The sequence below is a fragment of the Drosophila hydei genome, unplaced genomic scaffold (assembly GCF_003285905.1).
Source record: "Drosophila hydei strain 15085-1641.00,03,60 unplaced genomic scaffold, DhydRS2 tig00008122-arrow-pilon, whole genome shotgun sequence".
Lineage (NCBI taxonomy): Eukaryota > Metazoa > Arthropoda > Insecta > Diptera > Drosophilidae > Drosophila > Drosophila hydei.
In genome coordinates, this window is record NW_022045833.1 from 5,521,756 (window position 1) to 5,542,189 (window position 20,434).

The 20,434-nt window shown below is 34.5% G+C and overlaps 1 protein-coding gene across 1 annotated transcript in view; it reads left to right on the forward strand.

Annotated features, from left to right (window-relative positions):
- Positions 1 to 1,240: 1,240 nt before the first annotated feature.
- The window catches only part of LOC111595322 (terminal nucleotidyltransferase 5C), a 30,527-nt gene continuing 11,333 nt past the window's right edge, over positions 1,241 to 20,434 (forward strand). The window contains exon 1 of the mRNA XM_023308980.2: positions 1,241 to 1,422. Coding sequence (XP_023164748.2) covers positions 1,291 to 1,422 — 132 coding nt within the window. The 5' untranslated portion in view covers positions 1,241 to 1,290. The remainder of the gene's footprint in view (positions 1,423 to 20,434) is intronic.

The window sequence follows — 20,434 nt, forward strand, 5'->3', positions numbered from 1 at the left end:
TTTGTGTTTCTTTTTTGTTGTGCTTTTCACTCAATTCAAGAGTCGCACTTGTGCTTTTGAGAGCTTTGCTGTTGCGACCGCGTCCGTTGCTGACGCTGCCGCTGCCGCTGCCGACCGTCGCTGCTGCTGTTGCTGCCGCCGTTGCTGCTGTTGCTTGCGTTTTCACTCAATTGCCGTTTGCTTGGTTACCGCGTAGTCAAGTTTCATGCCACCAGCGATTGCCGTTGAATTCAGTCGTTCAACGAGAGTGACCGCGCACGAAAGCCCCAACAAGTCCACAGCGGAGCTGCACAAACAAAAAAAAAAGAGAAAAAAGATATTAAGAAACAAAGTTGTTAAAAGAATTCTTAAATATAGCTACAAACAAACAAACAAACAAACATACATACATACATACATATATATAGAGTGAGAATTAAGCAAATATATATATATAAACATACATATGTTGTATTTGTAGAGAGCAGCAGCAGCAATCATATTAATACGAGATCGATAACTTAGCGAACGAAGTTTGTGCTAAAAACAGACGACCCAAGCTTAATCAACATACAAATGCGTAGTGTATGCAAAATTCCGTGCATAAGCCACTGAAGCTAGCAAAAGAAGCAAGAGAAAAGAACGCTCACACAAGCGAGTCGAGAACATTCTAGAGAAACACACAGCGCTTACCGTTACATCCTAACAACATACGCTCGCCTATTGTCGTCAGCCTGTCAGCCTGCCTGCATACTCCTGCTCATTTGCTCGTTCTCTCTCACACTCTCTTTACGCCCTAGCAAAGCTGCGTACGTGCCTGGCTGGCCAAACATATGTTTGCTAGAGCAACAACAACGACAACAGCAATTGCAACAGAAGCTTCTCTATCAACTGGCGTTAAATCTAACATATGTTGGGCCGCCAGAGGCCGCTTCGCTCTAAAGTGCAGCTGTGTGCGTGTGTGCCAAAAAGCGTTTAACTAAAATAGAAGAAAGGAAGCAAAAAAGAAAATAAAATAAGAGAAGCGCGCAGAGTTTCGTTTCTATTTCGTGTGTGTTTTTATATATATTTCTTGTTTGCCTCTGTGTGCGTGCGCGAGTGTGTGTGTACAGTGTGTGCAGTGAACAAAATCAAGACAACAACAAGAAGAAGAGCAGCAGCAGCTAGTGCCAAGTGCAATTGAAAAGTTGTCACGCAGCGCCCCCCAACGGCCCGCGTACGCAACTGAAAAAGTGCGCACTTGAAATTTTTGTAACTCTTTTTTTGTGCAACATTTTTGTGCGGTTTTTGCCGCCCACAACAGATTTTTAAATGAAACCGGAAAATTGGCTCGACTCATCTGCCTCGACATCAGCAGCCGCAGCCGCAGCAGCTGCCGCTGCCGCAGCCGCCGCCGCCACCACCACTACCACCACAGCTGCAGCATCCTACAGTAATGCTAAGGTAAATGTCACGCCCAATAAAATTCGCCCCTCTCTCTGTGGCTACTGAGCTACCCCTACACCAGAGGTGGCCACCCACAAGTGGCTGCTATAGCCGCAACCACACCCACACACATACACACGCACAACCTATTTGCAACTGTAGCATATGGCGCTGAAAAGTTTGCCCCGTTGTGTAGCTCGTTAAAAATGTTGTTGTTTTTTATATGTATATTCCGCGTGCCCATTAAGAATGCTTAAAAAGGGGTATAAATATGCTGCTCAGCTGGCAGCAGGGGGCACATAGACGACATTGCGTCGCGTATATATATGATATACTCATTCTTGATCCATATGTCTTTTTGATTTTGCTGAATTTAAAAGCCAGAGCTGCAAAATATATTGGTAACAAATACGGTAACTGCTTTTTTCTTGCTTTTCGATAAATATCGATTTGGCGTTTCCAAGTAAACAAGGTGCAACAATTTTTGTGTCCATATGTTGGCTTATTATTTACCGTAAGAGAGGGCTAGTTACAATCAGCTGCTCTATAGTATATCTATAGTATATATATAATTCAGAAAATAAATACATACACTTAAAATATAATAATATATCGATAAATATTTATTCTCAATTTTTTAATTTTAGATGACATATTTAGTAAATTTATTATGTTTGCATAAATTGGTTTTTGTTTTTATTTTTAAAATTGACTTGGTATGTCATCGATAACAAATCGATTTCAGCTAACTTAACAGGGTATCTACTCTTCTATCTGGTCCATTTTGACATCTGTTTATGACATTTATCTAGCTCTTGCGTTGTGGTTCATTAAGTGCCAAGAATTTTGCTCAAAAACACAAACACGAAAAATCTTGTTTATCAGAGCCGTAAACAATTTTTCCAATCTCTTTAAGTGCGACAAATTTGAATTCAATTTCAATTTTCTATTACAATTTCAATTCGAATTCGAATTCGACTTCAAAACAAAAATTAAAATTGAAATTCAGTTTCAATAGACGAAATTGTTATGCTCATTCGATACGAAATGCGTGGCGCACAAACATATGCTTAACTCTTGATAAAAGACGAACGATTATATATACGAAACTACATATATGTGTCTATGTACTATATATAATGAGATATATATAGTTATATGAATATGCATATATATATCCGGGTTCATTAGCGTTGCGCGCAATGAAACCTAATGACTTGGTCAGTTTTTCGCATTTGCCAGGTTTTGCATTTAGTTTTTTTTATTTTTGTTTTTTTTTTTTTTTGTTTTGTTTTGTTAGCTAGGGGATGAGTTTCGTTCCGAGGGAGGGTTTGGTCTTTAGGCGGTTTTGGGTCACGTGTGACACACAGGCCCAATCCCCAGACACATTTCACAAGCGCAAATTACATTTTGACGCTGTGCAAACCCTCACTAATTACATTACATTACATTGCGCTTTAGACGATTGTCTGTGCGAGTGTGTGTGTGTGTGTGTGTGTGTATGTGTGCATATATATAACACTTGGCACCTATTTTGTATCTTTCTCCTCCCCCTGTTTGTTCGTTTATCTATTTGCAAGCAACGCACGTTTGCCAAACGCCGCCCAATTGGACTATCAATGGGAACTAGACACAATTTGTGAGACTTTATATAAAGCAAAGAAATATTTACATGTTTTCTATAAGGCGCTCCTCAAGATCTATATCTAATTTGATTTATTTTCAATTGCTTTGCTTGTGCAACTTTGTATAGAATTGTCGAACCAGGTCGAAACACAATATGAGATGTTTCTGAAAATATATTCATATACATTTTGTAGCTAAATAAATCAGTTTTGACATTATAATATCGTAATAGACATTTATGTATATAATATTATATATGCGATTGACCATAACTGTAATTCTTTAGCATAATAAATCTTTTTTGATACTGAAACTTATTTGAATATCCAACTATAGAACTATGGAGCTATAGAAAGTTCAGGCTAATTTTTGTAGCTTTTTTTTTGTATAAAACTTAGCTACCTTATGATAAACTTACTTTTAAATTTGTCTTTTATACTCAATTCTAGAAATATTTTTCGCTTAAATAAAATACCAGAAAAATAAATTCCTTAGCTTTGTTTTATATAAATGTAATATGAACTAACTGAAGCTTCTGCTTCATTGCCTTTTAGATTGACTCTTGCTTCTTAAGCTCTTTCAGTAATTTTTTCTCAGTGCATTGACTAACTCAAATCAAAGTTTTTTTTTGCAGAAAAACTTTATAGAAAACTAAGCTATAGCCACGTTTCTTAGTTCAAAACTTTATGCTGAAAGTTTTTAAAGAATTTCCTATATAATTTTTTTCTCAGTGTATATACTTCAGAATTCTTTTTTCCTCTATGTTAACAAAAGAAATTCTTTTAAGCTACAGCTGCATCTGTTAGTTCCATTTAAGAAATATATAGTTTAGCCAGAATTCCTATACAGTTTTTATATATTTTTCTTGCAGTGCAGCTGTGAATTGTTTTCCAGTTTGTGCAAATAAAACTTAGGACATCATTTTAATTGTGTAGCTCTAGTTTCATATAAAACTAAGCTACAATTGTTGCTGTGTAGCTCAGTGTGTTTCAGCCGAAGTTCTCATGCTCATTTTTCATATATCTTTTCGCTCAGTGCACTTACGAATACGTTGTCACAGACTTCTATGCCAACAATTTATTGTCTTTTTTCTGCTTGTTTTTTCCATTCTTTGCTCGTCGTTTATTTGTTTGTTTAAATTTTTTTAATGCAGCTTGTCTCTTCCTCTTCTTGAGTGTCAATTGATAATATCGATTGTGCTCGGCCACGTTGCATAGTTGTGGTATTTATTTATTTGTCTACGTTGTCGTTGCTACAAAAAAGAAATAAGCAAATATTTGAGTTTATTTGGAGCAAATGTTGTCAATAGACAGATATAGTTTATTGACTTTGAAGGGATCGGAGGGGGGGGGGGGGTATACTTATGAAACATGACAGCTGGGGCCTTTCCCCCCTACCAAATGCACACGCAATGCAAATTGTTTGTATGTCTTATAGATTGATGGAGCTCAATATGATCTACCTGATGTTTATCTCAAATTTTATTTTCTTTGTAGAGGTTAATAACCTGCTTTTTTATGTTAAATTAGCCAATCGCTCGGACAGCATCTACCTGTGATGAATATATGTGTGTGTGCGGCACACACGCTCCGTTATTGATGTTTGTTGGCTTCTGACCCCATTCAGAGTCATATTTATATATATATATATATATATATATGTATACAGCGACCAAATGTGTTCTTGTTCTGCTTGTTGTTGTTCTTTAAGCGCTTGGCACATGGCAAATAAATAATCCTAACTCTTTGCCTGCGGCACTTTTTCAACTTACATCTGGCTCTCTGCATCAGGTAAATGGCCTACGCATTCATTGTATTGTCATTCAGCATGAAGCCGCCAAGCAACAAGAAACAGCTAGGCTTATTGTTTTACGAGCTAAGAAAAAAATGAATTTATGCTTAAATTATAGAAGAAAGATCAAGATAAACCAAGCCCAAAAAAATGCTAGATTTGTTTTTGGATAAAAATGGAAAAAATAGAATTTGGAATAAATCATAATTAAAGGCATAAACATATATATGTGCATAATATATGTATATTTATAACAGCTGTCTTGCTAGCTCTGATTATAGCTTATGCATAGACATATATGGACATTGAAATTGATATTAGGCTTACGTCTTTGAATGTTTCTTATATTAAGTATACGCATTGAAGTGCGACTGAGTACTGAATGTTGTTCATGAAAATAGTAGTGACTACTAAAAAAGGACAATCAACTGTTTAAAATGTGGCTACACACATATATATTCTCTACTAAACTAGGATAATTATGATATGCAAAGAAGTCTTATGCCATGATTTTTTTCTTATAATACAAAGTTGTAAATAGCATTAAGTATTCGTATGTGTAACATGTAAGATATAGTAGAATGTTGATGAAATATGAGGCAAAAGGGTTTTTCAGTTATTTTCAATAAGAGTTAAAGGCTTTGAATACATAAAACTTATGTTAGTACATACGCATATCTATAAGATTCAATAAAGTGTACCTAAAAATCACGTAAATTAATAAAAAGTAGAAATATACATTGCAAATTTAGAGTTGGCTTATCAAATTGCGCTTTACTTATTTTTACTTATAATTCACAACTAGTTAAAGCACTCCAAAAGTAACTGTGCATACCTTGGCATAGATACATATTCAGAGTAAGCCACCCCAAACAGTTCATATTTGCATTTGGTCGATAAGTAATTGTGCCAAATTAGCTGTGGGCTCTAAGCACTGGAGTCTTTCTGTGTTGTTTGTTCATTTTCTTTTTACCAGATAGTCAAATAGGTAAACCCAAATAAAAAAAAAAAAAAAACCACAAATGTATGCAAATAAATGCAGCTCGGCACGGGGCTGGAAGTGTGGCACAAATGTGGGGCGTTCGATAATGCAAGAAACAGTCGAAATTACTGAAACTATCTGAGGGAAGTCGAACAAATAGATATATAATTGCTAGGCTCTGCTACGATTTAATAGATTATAATAGATCTTGCATAAGAAATGAACAGCTGAAAACACATAAAAACAGAAATTGGGAGCTCAAAATTGAAGCTGGCCAAAGAATTATCAAGTGTGTGTGTGTGTGTGTGTCATTAAATTTTTAAGATTTTTTTTGTTTTGCAAGTCACGAAGCCAAAAACCAAAGCGAATCGCACGCAAAACTGAATTTTGTTGCACTGTGCAATTAAATTTGTTTGTATTTTTTTTTTTTTTTTTGTGGCCTTAAGTCACAAAGTGCCACAATCAACAACAGCAACTACAACAATAAGTAAACAATGCAACTTGAGGTTGGGCAACAACTATTTGAAGAGTTTTGTGTATATGGGAAGCCTTTCTCCCATTGGCCGGAGTTGCGCTAAGCAGCTGTATAAATGGGCTAAACAGACATAAGTTTTTGGTATTTGTTGCACAAGAGGAAGCTTAACAAATAATGCTTAGAAATATTTAAACATTTCTTTATTTTATGCATGTTTGTTAATAATACCAAAGAAATTAGCTGAGCACAAGTAGAAAAAAAAATAAATAAAATTAGTAAAAATTCTTAAATAATTTGGAAAAAGTAACAATATCTGAAATTAATATTTTATACTTTATATAAGATACGGATACGGATACAGAAACAGATACAGATATAGATACAGTTACAAATACAGTTAAAAGAACCACTTAGCTTGCTATAAAATACCTTTCATATTCAATAGAGCAGTTTAGGTATATGAAATGCAGAAACATTCAAAAAGCCAAGTCAACTGGCTTTGCCATTGGCTTCCTCTGCATGCCTCTGCCATAACCATTTGAGAATTATAACAGAGCCAAATCGAGCGTTCTTTATATGTAAAGTTCCAAGTGGCATTAGAGTTCAACTTGAACCAGTGCCGTTCCCGGATTTGGTGGTTCGAGTCAGAGTTGATGCATGAGGGCAAAGCCGAATGACTGCCAAGCATTTGCTCTAGTTAATGCGCTTTTATCTATTGTTGTTGGTTTTGTTACTTATGTTGCTGCTGCTGTTATTGTCGATGTTGTTGCTGTTGTTATTGATTGTTAACCTTGAGCTGAGTATGCCGCCGCGTACACGGCGAAGGTCGCCAAGTGCGTTGTCCGTCGGGTATTTCATGCACAAACTAAATAGCTAAACAGCTAAATAGCTGTGAGCTCTAACACACAGACAGATAAATAGTATATATATATATGTGTGTGTATACTCTGGCTATATGCATTGGACTGTTTGGCATTAACATATGTGTAGCGCGATTTGACTTTGATTACATTATACGACGCAATGCGACGTCGAACTCGAACGTCAGCAAAATAAAAAGAAAAATTTGCATTGTTGTTGGTTAGCGTTCTAATTACAAATGGGCGCAGTTAAGCGCCAGTTGCCACTGCTGTTGTTGCTGCTTTTCGTATGCAGAAGCCAAAGCGTCAGTTAAGGACAAAAGCAGAATGAAAAGCCAAATGCTAATTTAATTAAGACTCAAAAGCTCAAGCAAGCGAGTAGTCAAGAGCCAAAGACAAAGACAAGGCTGTGTTGACATAGAGAGAGAGGGAGATAGAGGGATGTGCAGTTGGGAAGAGAGAGAGCGAAATGATGTGGTCCAAACAGTGAAAGGCATGTGACAAAACTATGTTAAGTTGAGGCGATGGATATAGATGGAGGGAAAGAAAGGAACTAATGTACACTAAGAGATGTCAAGAAGAGGAGAGGAAGACTAAAAGAGTGGAAGCGGGCGAGAGAAAAATCAAAGGCATGTTCTTAAGGCTGTGCTAAGTTTGGGAGACTTGGGAACAAATGCATATTGAGACACAGACAGAAGGCGAGAATGAACCAAAATACGGCTCGAAAAACCGTGAGTTGCAGCTACAAAAGCAAAACTCACTTGTTAGATACATTTGTATCTTTTGGCCAGCGGGCTAAGTAAATGCCATGCTCTTTACATATTTATTTAGGTACTCTTTAAAGCTATTTTCGGTCAGTCATAAAGAAAATATAAACATTAATTTACTACACAACAGATGTAAAAAAGTAGCTCGCAGTGCTTTGGGCTTAATATAAAAAATGTATATTTAGAAACAAATCAAATGCCTAATTAAACATAAACAAAAACTGCTTTGTCCATCAGCTCTGTTTACTTGTTTTCAACAGTTAAATCATATTACCATGGGAATTGTATGCATAATGTGAATTTATGTACAATGAGGCAATTAAACGGTTACTATACAGTTTCTTTATAACAGAATGTTATGGAAGTAAGTGGAAACTAAGCTCAATGAATTTTTTTTTTCAGATCATTTTTATTGTAAAGTATTTTTGAAGAAGTGCAGTCAAAGAACTCGCATACCAAAAATAAAAACTCTAGCATTAGCAGAAGCCCAGTTCGATGAGGTTATTTTGAATTACAATGGTTACCAAGTGTCAGATCGTAAACATATGGAAATATTTAAAAAAAAGTGCAGTTATAGAACTCGCATACCAAAAATAAAACCTCTCACTCTTATATAAGCCGAGTTCACTGAGGCTAGTATATAAAGCAGCTGCCTAAATGCTTCAGAGCTGAGCTATAAATAAAGAACTATAGCTCAAGAGCTTATATGCCAAAATATATTCAGTCTAGTTCTTATAGCAGCGGAGTTCAATGAGGCTGATTCAAGAGAGCGACAGCTGTTTTTATTTTTTATATGAAATATGTTTTGTTAATGTTCCCCTTTAGTATATGGCGCATTCATATCAGATAATCGCATAGTTTCGATAGGCCCAAAAAAGAAAGAAGTAAAATACAGCTGCAGCAGCTGTACAAATAGAGCCTATATAAATAATTGTTATTTCTCTCTTTCAACTAAAGTAGATCACAAATTTGTCGAAATTTCGAACTGAATTCGTTTGGATGACCAAAACAAGAATTTTCAGGTTTTTTTTTATGAATTAAAAAAAAACCAATTTATTTCAACACTTTTATTTAGTTTATTTATCTAATTTTTTTTTTTGGTTCGTTTGCCTTGAGCAACACAAAATTTGCGAATTTTTATTTAAATTTTTTGTTAATAGAATTCGTGTCCACTTTTAATTCGAGCGAGTTGTCAAGCGCTCAAGATTTTTATTTTCAGCCACATTCAATATTTTGTTGTTGTTAATGTTGATCTTCTTCTTCTTCTTCTTGTTATTGTTGTTGTTTTTTCTGTATATTTTTAAATAGCATTTCACATTTAGACGCGCCACGTAAATTATTTTATTTTAATTTTCAACTTTTGTTGACTTTTACATGAGCTGGCGTGACGTTCGTGTCACATTTTATGGCGCCCTCTGGGGATACTCTTATTTATAGAGAAAGAGTATTATGAATTTGTCTTTGGGTATGCCTAGGCGAATATGCTACTAGAGGAACTGAGTTCTTAATGACTTTTGTTTTGCAAATTATCTCGAGCGCAGGCTTAACATGTTTTTCCACAGTCTCGACAAGAATTAATATATTTTAACTTAAGTACAAAATAAAGATGATTCTCTAATGTTTTGCATTATATTTACATACATTGAAAGAGTATTTCACATTCGCTTTGCCAAATTTCAACAGTTTTTCACTTGCTGCCAATTGATTTCGAATGTAATTTGAATTATTTGAATAAACTGTTTATTGACGCCTGCGTTTGCATATTTTGTTTTCTTCTATTTGCAGGTAAGCTAATTCCACTGCCCACTGAATCACTCGAAACATATTTGAATAGTCTCTGAATCATTTGAATATTATTCAATTGCTGCAATCGTGTAAGTAAGCATCTTCGGCTTATGGCCGAGAGAAGAGAAATGAATGAGAGAAGCTGAGGATGAAAAAAACTCACTTTAATAACCACAAACGGTTGATGCGTTTCTTTTTTTTGATTTTATTATTTTCTGTTTGTTTTTGTGGCTGCTGTAAAATTTTTGGCCACAACAACAACGAAAAGTGTGAGGAAAAGCGCGTTTCCAAAAGATTTCACTTTCATGACGTTTAGTAGAAAGAAGAAGCGAGAAAAACGCATAAAAATATGCGCAAATGCAAATGGAAATGCCGACAAACGATAACCATTATTAGCTTTATTAGCTGGCCATTGTTATCGATAGACAAACTAATGAGCTCTTATCGATAACACGCAACAAAGACACATTAACAAATGTTGTCAACAAAATTAATTGACAATGAAAGAAAAGACCTAAATTAATAAAAAATAAATAATAAAAAATAAATAAATAGAGGAAAATTAAAAACATGTTTTGAAAAAAAAAACTTATAAATATTTAGGAAAAATTAACACTAAAAAATAGAACTGCATTTTGATAACAATATTAAAAAGATATAAATAGACAAAATAAATTAAATATATTCAATTATATTATAAAAATTATATATTGAATAATATTTTTAAAATTTTAAAAAATTCCTAATTATTTAACTATTTTTAAAATTTAAAAAAATTTAATATTTTTAAAAAAATTTTATCTAAAATATATTTTTTAAAAATATTAAATATTTAATTTAGATATATATATATATATATAAAAAAAGAAAAGTCTTCGCAGTCTAGTTGAATATATAAAAATAGTTTATAGTTGCCTAGGCTATACATAGCTCATAAACTGCTACACAGGGTTGCCAGACTCTACAAATTTAACCAAAAATGTTAAAAAAAGGAGGTGAACTGTGCACAAAAGCAACTTTCTTGATGAAAACTTTTTATTGTTATTAAATAAAAGATCCAATGGACGTTAGATAGATAATGAATGCTTGGCAATATTAAAAGCTTAACTCTATATATCTACCTGTTGCTAGCCACAAATGCAACTTGCGGCTGAATCTCACGAGTTGCAGTTGCAATCAGGTGGTTGCTGCTGCTGCTGCTGTTGTTGATTGTGGCGCAATGGTTTGGCATGTGCATGTGCATGACTTGGGGGCATTGTAACATACACACACAGGCAGCTTGTTGTGTGGTGCATGCTCATATTTTGTTGCTGTTGAGGCATTCAATTGCCACAGCAACTGCAACTGCAACTGCAACAGCAGCAGCTTTGTGGTTGAGTTTTTGTTTTGTATTTTTTATTTTGGTTGAAGCTGCTTTTGGGGTTGGGCATTGGCAATTGTTGTTTGTTTGTTTGCTAAGTGAAAAGCGTTGTTCAATGCTCATTTTCACCAGCAACTGTTGCTGCTGTTGCTACTGCCATTGCCGTGTGTTATCGCAAAAGTTCAACATGCTTTTTGCATGATGTGCATCATCATAAAAAATCGAAAAAAATAAAAAAGCAAAATCGCATTTAATGACTGACCCGTTGTGACACGCAATGTCCAGCACCCACAAAAACAGCGTCGATATGATGCCACATAGCAAATTATATATATATATATGTATGTATATGAAACAATGCAGTATAATCATATGCAGTAGGAGTCTAAAGTAATTACTGAATTCGCATCGCAGACTGCTCATTATTTCTCAGCCCACTTTTGAAGCCCTTTTCTTGGTGCCTTTCACTGAGCACAAACGCCCACAGAAACTGGCTTCAAGTAAAATAAAATGCAATCAAATCGATCTACAAGTTTGTGGGCACGTTTTCTGATGCCCTACATATATTGAAGGTGGATAAACGGGGTATGCTGTGATTGTTGACGTGTTTGTGACTGGCAGAAGGAGACTTGCTTGAGGTGCAGTAAGAGACCACCAAATATGCTATCATCTAGCTACTAAAGCTTTCAAAAATACCTGTACAAACTCCTGCACACAGGTCTTCAGGGCATCAACTAGTCGTGCACTTCCGTCTTAAGCTCTATTTTGTAAACTCTTAACTCGAAGCGCTCTAGGAAGTTACCCATAAAAATTATTTAACTTCGCCAAAATATTTAAAGCCAATTATTTTTGGCAAAAAATTATAAATAATTATAATAAATAATTTTAAAAATGCATTAACAATACAGAAAAAAAGAAGCAAGATAAATGTTTGTGGAAGAAAAAAAAAACAACGAAAAACTCCTTTCACTTTGTTGAAATCAAACGAAGCGCAGTTGCGGCTAATGCAGCTGTGTGTGTAGAATGTTTGCCATATTGCCACACATATATATATGTGTGAGTGTTGTATATATATATATATATATATATATATATATATAGCCTGGCATTTTTCAAAGTTCGACTGACACAGAGACCAACTAAAGCGCAACGAACAAACCGTAGCAAAGTCTGAAAAAAAAACGCGACGCGTTGAATGAACTTTTCGCAAAGGCAACAGCCACAGGCAGCTACTTTTTTTAATGCAGTAAAACAAAAGCTTTATATATATAAATATATATATATATATATATATATACATCTAGTGCTCGCTTAGTATTAGAATTGAAGTTAACGAAATTCAGTTTAAGGCCGTGTGAAATACTCAACGTAAGCACGCAGCGCGCCAGCTTGGATTTGTTAAGAGAAAAGCGTTTATAATAAGAATAAGTAAGCAATTGATGTTAAGGATGAAGTATATATACTGTTTTAATAGAGTATATATAACCTTATTTTATAACTGGCTAAAGTACTACTCAGTTGACTCAATACAGTCAATGTTTCTACAAGAATGTTAATTATCTTCAAACCTTCAACTAAATGAATTTCATTAACAAAACTTCAAAGATAAATTCTCTATACAAAATGCCGTTAACATTGAAAATTTAAGTTACATTCAGGGTTTTCCCTAGGAAACTCTTAAATGAAAATAAGTGTTGAAAAGAAGTCTATGGCTGCAATTTATGCGACAGTCAACGTCATCGCCAACGACGTTGTCGTTGTCGCCGCACGTGTCGTATGCGTAATGTGTTGAGCATCATAAATCAAGCATGAGATGTAAAGTAAAGCGCAAAGCAAAGCAAAAAGAAACAAGGAGAATAAAGAGTACTCGACTAGAGCGAACCGGAACACGCTCCGCCGTAATCCAATTTTGCGTTTTGTTGTGTTGTATCTGATGGATGCACTTGAGTACTTCTCGCGCTAAGTGGCTTTAGCTCGAGCCCGCAGAGAACTATAATTGAAATTGAATTTCTATTTTCAATAATATAATATAATATAAAAACTGTGTGTGGGGGCTGCAGCCACTGCGCTCCACTGCCTTCAACACATTTCAGTCTTAAGCTGATTAAAATTTATAGTTTAAGAGCAGCCCACGTTCATGTGGATGGATATAAATATAGGTATCTGGGAGTCAGAGGAGTACCAATTAAAAATTTCTCAAGAGCTGACAATAAGCAATTCGTTCAACTAGAAACGTATACAAATAACGAGTGTTTTTTCGGGGAGTGAACGGCTGGCAGATACCCTGAAATTGGCAATAAGCCATTAATGGAATGGAATGGGTACAGGTGGACAACATATGAATAATTCTATAGTTGTTGAGCTATAAAGCACGTTGTCATGCTTCCTGCTTACACTTACCTACATCTTAGCGAAAACAACATACCTCTTATATAGTTGCTTTCAATAGTTTCTAGAGTATAAAAAGTCGTGGGTTGTCTTTTTTCACAATTTGTTACACTTCAGAGTGCGCAAAAATATACATATATATATATTCTTTATATATATATACTTTTTTTACCCTATTTGATATTTTTACCTTCCTTTTTTATCTTAATTGACAGCATTACGTAATCGTCAAATTCTTGCTGTGTCCTCTTCTTCTTTTTTTGATCTCGAGTGCCTGTTGATAATGTGTTTATTTTGTTATTTATTTCTTCTTTTAATTAATTCAATTTCGATTTCGATTTCGTTTCATTTTCAATTTGTTTATGCGCCTTTTATGCTTTGATTCTAATTATACATAAATCTTGTCTGAACGGAAGCTAACATTATAAATAGAGTACAGGGAAATTGTGATTTATGTTGATTGGACAACGATGTTTCCTTTGTCTACTCATTAGTCAAAAGTCCAATGCGACGATAGTAGAAATACTGCTAAGGTCATTTAGCTGTGAGTTTGCCTAAACTGTTTGCGAATTCTAATGAAGAGCTTTTCGAAAGTGCCCGAGCGTTGTTTGCAGCTCAATCTATTTTGTATTAACAGCTCAAATATGTTAGGTTTAAGGCGAGCTTTTTCACGTTGCTCGTTTCTCTTTCTTCTTTTATTAAGTCTTTTTTATGTGTTCGTAATATAATTCGATGCACTTACTTATTGTCGTCACTGTCGGCAGTTCAACGGGGCAAATGAGGCCGGATTACATAATACTCGTTATAAAGTTTTTTTCTCTGCTTTTTCATTTTGATGGCCATAGCCAATTTTTAATGGCACGTAGCCAGCAGAGAGTCCGCAGCGCCGCACGTCGAAAGAAAGTGAAATTACGAAAATTCATAGACTTTGCATAGTTACGAAAGGAATCGAGACAGCTGGAAAGCAGCAGGCGGCGGGGCGGGCGGGGTAGGTAGGTAGGGCAGCTGTGGCGGTGCCACATTGGAGTTAGGGAGTGTACACAATATTGTCGAAATTATTATGTTAATAAAAAATGAAAGAAAAGCAACGAGCGAAAGAAAGAAAAAAATTAAAAATTTGTAATGCAGTTCAGTGGATTGCGAGATAGGCTAATCGGAAATTCAAACACGTCAAGTAGACATGGTTTGACCCGCAACAAACAAATTGATTATACAAGTGCTTTTTGCTGAATGAAAATAGTATAATGTCTATCATATATATATAAAATATATAGTAATTTATATATATATAGTTGTGATTAGTAAAAATTAACACAAAGAATAGTTTGATTATAATTGAGCTGAGTTGATTAAACTATTTCAATTTGCATTTGGAAAGCTCGAATTGTTTAAGGGCAGAGTCGATAAAAGTTGAAAACTAAATAACATTGTATATAACAAAATGTAAAAAGTACTTAAACTCTACTTAAGTAAAACCTTATCAAAGACAAACTAATTTATAATTCCCAAGTAGTTTAAGCGAGTGCTAAGTAATGTTGAAAGCAGAAACGCCAAGAGGGAAGTAATAACATAGATATAAATAGGGAGATGGAGAGAAAAATCGAAGAAGAGGCAGGAAAAAGGAAGTCTTGAGAGAGTCAATGCATTAATTGATTTAATGAAGGTTCAGATAAGGCTTTTAATAATACAAATTAATTTATAATTCTCAACTAGCTTAAGCAAACCTTTAGTATTAGAGAGAGTGAAAGATAGAGCGAGTTCACGAATCAGACTTTAAGTTAAACTTTTTCTATAACTACATGTATTTAGAACTTTCGAATTTCTTCGTTCTACCCATTAAAATAGTATTATATATACATTTAGTAAGTGTTTCTTTGTTGTAGAGCCTGCCTCCTCTATCTCTCGTTACGTTCGGCTTTGCACGTGCTGTCAGCTTGACTTGGGTCTTAGTCTAATGAACCTTTGGGCTGTGATTGATGTTGATAAGCGAATCGTACTATATACTATATGCTATATACTATATAATACGTACTATATGTATATATGGGTATACTATATGGTCTGTGTGTGTGTGCAAGTCCATTTATGAACCGTAAAAATTGTTTGTGCCAGCACTTAACGCCGGACTTCATATATTTGAAAGCTGTTGCCGTCTAGCTGCAGCTCTGTCGCACCTGCATGCTGGCCATATGCCTGATGCTGTCTCTTTCACACCACTCGAGTGCAATAAACTCACGTCGCGTCTTGACATTTTGCGCTGACAAGCGAAAGAAAGAAGCAAAATCACAAAAAAAAAAAGAAATAAAAAAAAACGTAAATTAAATAATAAAAAAATTAAATTTAAACAATAAATTTACAAAGATGGCACAAATAAATATATATATATATATGTATATAAAGTCAAGCCGAGCTCTGTGCTCTCTCCCTCTCTGTGTGTGAAAGTCACTTAACTCAATCTTGAGAAAAATGCATAAATCATATGCAGGCAACACGTGTTGGCAGCGGCAATCCCCAGATTCTTTAGCATTAGTCAGGCAAAATATATATATATCAATATATAGATATCGTACAAACAACATATTAATAGCTATAGCAAAACTCATTGGCATATTTATAGCAACACTAACACATGTATATATAGTTAGCCCACATAGCACACACACACGCATAAATTGCTTGCGTGGGTTGTAATTTTAATGAACAAAATATACATATTTATATAGAGATGTTTCACTATAATATTCATATATATAGACGTGTCGGTTATTACTAATCAGACACCTATAAGGTGAGACAGCTGCCTGTCTGTGTAGCTAATTGAAGTATCTTGTCGTCTAGAGACTTGCCTCAGCCTTATAAGCTATAACTATTTGAGAATTATAGTTGATTATATAAAAACACAGGCGAGGCTAGTGGACCTAGAGCTTGGTAGCGATTGATTGATGTGCATTTATAGATATATGGTTAAGTTTCAGTTATATCTTATATATTCATATAGAACTAACTGAATCTAGAACACGAGCACAAATACACAAACACAGCCATTCTTTGATATTGTTGAAACAACTGTTTCTCGACTACATTTATCGAATACAGCTGACATTTTGTGCAATACAATATTTTGTTTATTGCTTAGCTGGCATCTGTGCCCATTTGCTTTGTAGAAGCATAAACTAGCTTTGAACTGAAAATTGTTGTTTTCATGTATTTTTAATACAAGCTGTAAGAATTCTTATTGAAGCATATGTTGATCGAGCTGCTATTCAAGTGGCATTTCAATACTATAAAATACTAAATGACTTGTGGTTTTAACAAAAGTATAGTTAAAGCTTAAAGGGAGCTTAAGCAACAATTCAGTTATAATTCTCAAGTAGGCAGAGATAGAAAGAGAAGAAGAAAGATAGAAACTGCGATATTAGAGTAGTGAGGAAATAATTAGAGAAGATGATGCCATAGAGACAAAGAGAGTGAGAAGGAGAGAGAGAGGAGAGAAAGTGAAAAAGAGAAGACAAGCAACGGAGTAGATTGAGAAAGGAAGTTGTATAGTTGATATTTACAATTCTCAAATATTTTAGGCTCAAAGATGAGCGTATTGTATGAGATACAAAAAGTACCGTCATAGCACTTACAATAAAATGAATTTATAATTCCCAAAGAGTTCAAACAAATACTTTCTGTAAGAGGTATACAGAGCGACACAGAAATAGAGGCTGGAGGTTTCCGCTCGACTTTCCCTGTAACTATATGCATCTAGATCTTGCGACTGCTTGATACACATACATATGTATGTACGTCCCATGTGGCTTGTATCTGGAAGTAATCTATGCATTGGTAACTTCACTGCTCGCTTCACTTTGCATCCCATTAGAGTTGTGTGTGACACGTGCCTAGCCTCAAGCCAATTATTGTGCTAAAACAGCTGGAAGGTTTTTGCAGTTGTCTATCGATTGAATATAATTAAGCGATTACATATGTGCCGTAAACTCTTTAGTATTTATTTATTGCTGCTCTGTCTCACTGTCTATATGTGTTTCTAACTCTAAAGTTTAATTGCGTATTGCACGTTTTGGCTTTGATATTATTATTTTTTTTTTTTTTTTTACTATTCAATTCGGTGTTTGTGTTCTGTTTCCCATTGTTTTATGGCGTGACTTGACGAAATATCATGCAGCCAGTAATTACAGCTATAAAATGACAGATGAATATCTGTAGCTCTTCTGTGTGTATAATGTCTATGATTGATTTCCGAAAGATACAAATACTCTATGCACAAACACACTGTGCTCATATGTTGTTGAGTCCTCTTTGAAATCCATTAAAAACGGCTTTTAAGCGAAGCGCAAAGATACTTTAGAAGGTGAAAGACCTTGTGTTGCAGCTGTGCATCAGAGTATCGATGCTTTGTAAACTTTGTATGTCAGTGCTGAAGGTATGTATGTCCTGTAAGCGCGAGATGAATAGGTATTGAAGCAAGTTTTCTGTACCATCTCAGCCAAAATCCATTATATACAGGGTATAGATACCTTAGATGGCGACGAAGTTTACACTTAAGCAGAGCTTATTGTAGAGAAAATGTTTTAGATTTAGATTCAAGTGAATGGAAATATTTAGAATACAATACAGGGTATATATGCCTAAGAAGGTCGTCAGCTTCTTTCGTCAAATGCCTTGGGTTAAATGTCTTCAGAGTTGTTGAGCGAGAGCTTTAAGTAGAGACAAATATTTTTGAATCAATAATGAATCGACTTCAAAACAATTTTCTTATACTTTGTAAGACATAATTCATTTTCTACAGGGTATGAGAAATGGCAGCTCAAATAGAAAGTGTAAAAAATATTGTTTTATTCAGTATGATTCATCTTATCTGAGAAAATTGATATATGAATAGATTAACTTACAAGTTCAAGCAGTTTTTAAGCGAGGCTGTACGATGCAGTTGTTTGTAGATCGAAGTTCTTAGCATCGGCTCAAGGGATATGTAAACAGCTAATCGTAGATAGTCGCTTATATTTGGATCAAGCCATATTATAACCATTGCTGAAACAAATTCTATAATTGATGCATTAGATCTGAAACTGAGCTGCCTGATATCATTGAGTAAAGTATAAAAGTAGACAGAGATTTCAGATATATCTATCTATTTATTATTTACCATATTTCACATCTATCTATTAGCTATTAAAACTATCATTTACTTTCCATACTCCTTTTCGAAACTATCTACTGCAGATCTTCTATAACTTTGTAGAATTTGTCTACTCATCGAGCATTAATTTGTAGCTTGATTTTCATAGCACTTCAGCTGCAGTTTTAGACCTTGTTTCAAGATAGATTTCTCTTGCTTTTGTTTACCTTTTAATATAGTTGTTTTATTTTTCGTTTTGTTTGTATTGTCGATTGTCATGCGAATTGGCGACCGCCTCTGTATTGTAATTAAAAATTGATAAATGATGATTTCGTGCCACCAATGTTCTCGGGGTTTGTCTGTGCTATCAATTACTTCCTGAGCTGAGAGAACTAACTGAGTTGATGCAACAATCTAATTGAACTTGACATATCAGTTTACATTCATATATATATAGTTATAGTATTTATCTGAAAGTTGCATCTGCTGCAGCGCCTTCACTTTGTAATTATAAACGTGATCATATTAATTATTATTGCTTCCAACTAAAAAGTCGCTATCTAATCAGGCAACTGCATGGGGCACAACAACTGCAAATGTTTTTCTTTTGCCATTAGCAAATTGTTTTCTTAGCTTCGATTCGGAAAGTTTGCCATGAACGAGAATCGAACCCGAAACCTATTTCGTCTTCTGACGTAAACAAACGGCTGTCGCCTGTTTTTGTTGCATTTCCATCAAATAATAGTTATGACTAACTAAATTAAGTATAATGAGAAATAATGATAGGAAATATGTGAACAATTTAGAAAGAGAAAGAAAAATTATTGCATAAGCTTAACAAAGCAGAGATGGATATGGATATGAAAGTGAAAGAGAGAAAGAAAACGACAGAAGAGTTTGAAAGAAAGCGAGAGTAGATTGCAGACTTAGAAGTTAAAGTAAGAGTAACCTATATAGAGATGGTCAGAAAGACAATGACAGATCGCAAGTATATAGAAGAGAGAAAAAGATTAAATTTTAAAATGAAGTAAATGAGAAATAGAGAATAAAAGAAATTGCATATACTAAGATAAATTAAAGTAAAATAAAGTAATTGCATATAGCTGAGTCAGCTTATGCTACGCATTTGTAATTGTGATCACTTATGCCTAGGCAAAGCCGTAACCAGTTGAGAATTACAACACAGCAAAGCAATTAAAGCGCAGAATGAGGCTAACTGTGCTCCATGTACACATGACAACTAATGCTTATCGCCCTCTCTATAAGGGCCTGGCCTAGAAGAATACCGAATTGCCCCAATCGAATGTTTGTTGTTATTAACAGTTATTAAGAGATACGAGAAATGCTTCTTGGAATTTGCCTTTTAACTTATCTTTCATTTTCATTTGCAGGTAAATAACACACACCCAGACAGTTGTTCGTTGGTAATGTATACAACTACAGCCAGCTTATTAATAATAATAGTATTTAAAAATATTTGCACAAATGCGTTCGCAATTTGCACGTCAGTATTTGCTTTAAAATCTGTTTGTTATCGGGTTCCTATGAGTATCTTAACAGATACCAGCATTTTGGCATTGCCCAAATCGAGTGAAACAAGCAAAAGCTTTGATAGAAGTTATTTGGCATGGTAGTATTAGCTATATATATTGCAATTGCTATGGGCATTTCGCAGATATATTTTGACTAATGGGAAATAAACAAGAAATTAGAGAGATAGATATATCTTTCTCCTATCTAAAACTCAATTTCTTTCATAAATTAGATCAAAATGAAAAGATTAAGAAATGTCATATGTATATGTTTATATATATAGTCATAATCCAGATAATTTGCATAGCTATAATTAGTAGGATTATGTTCTTTATATA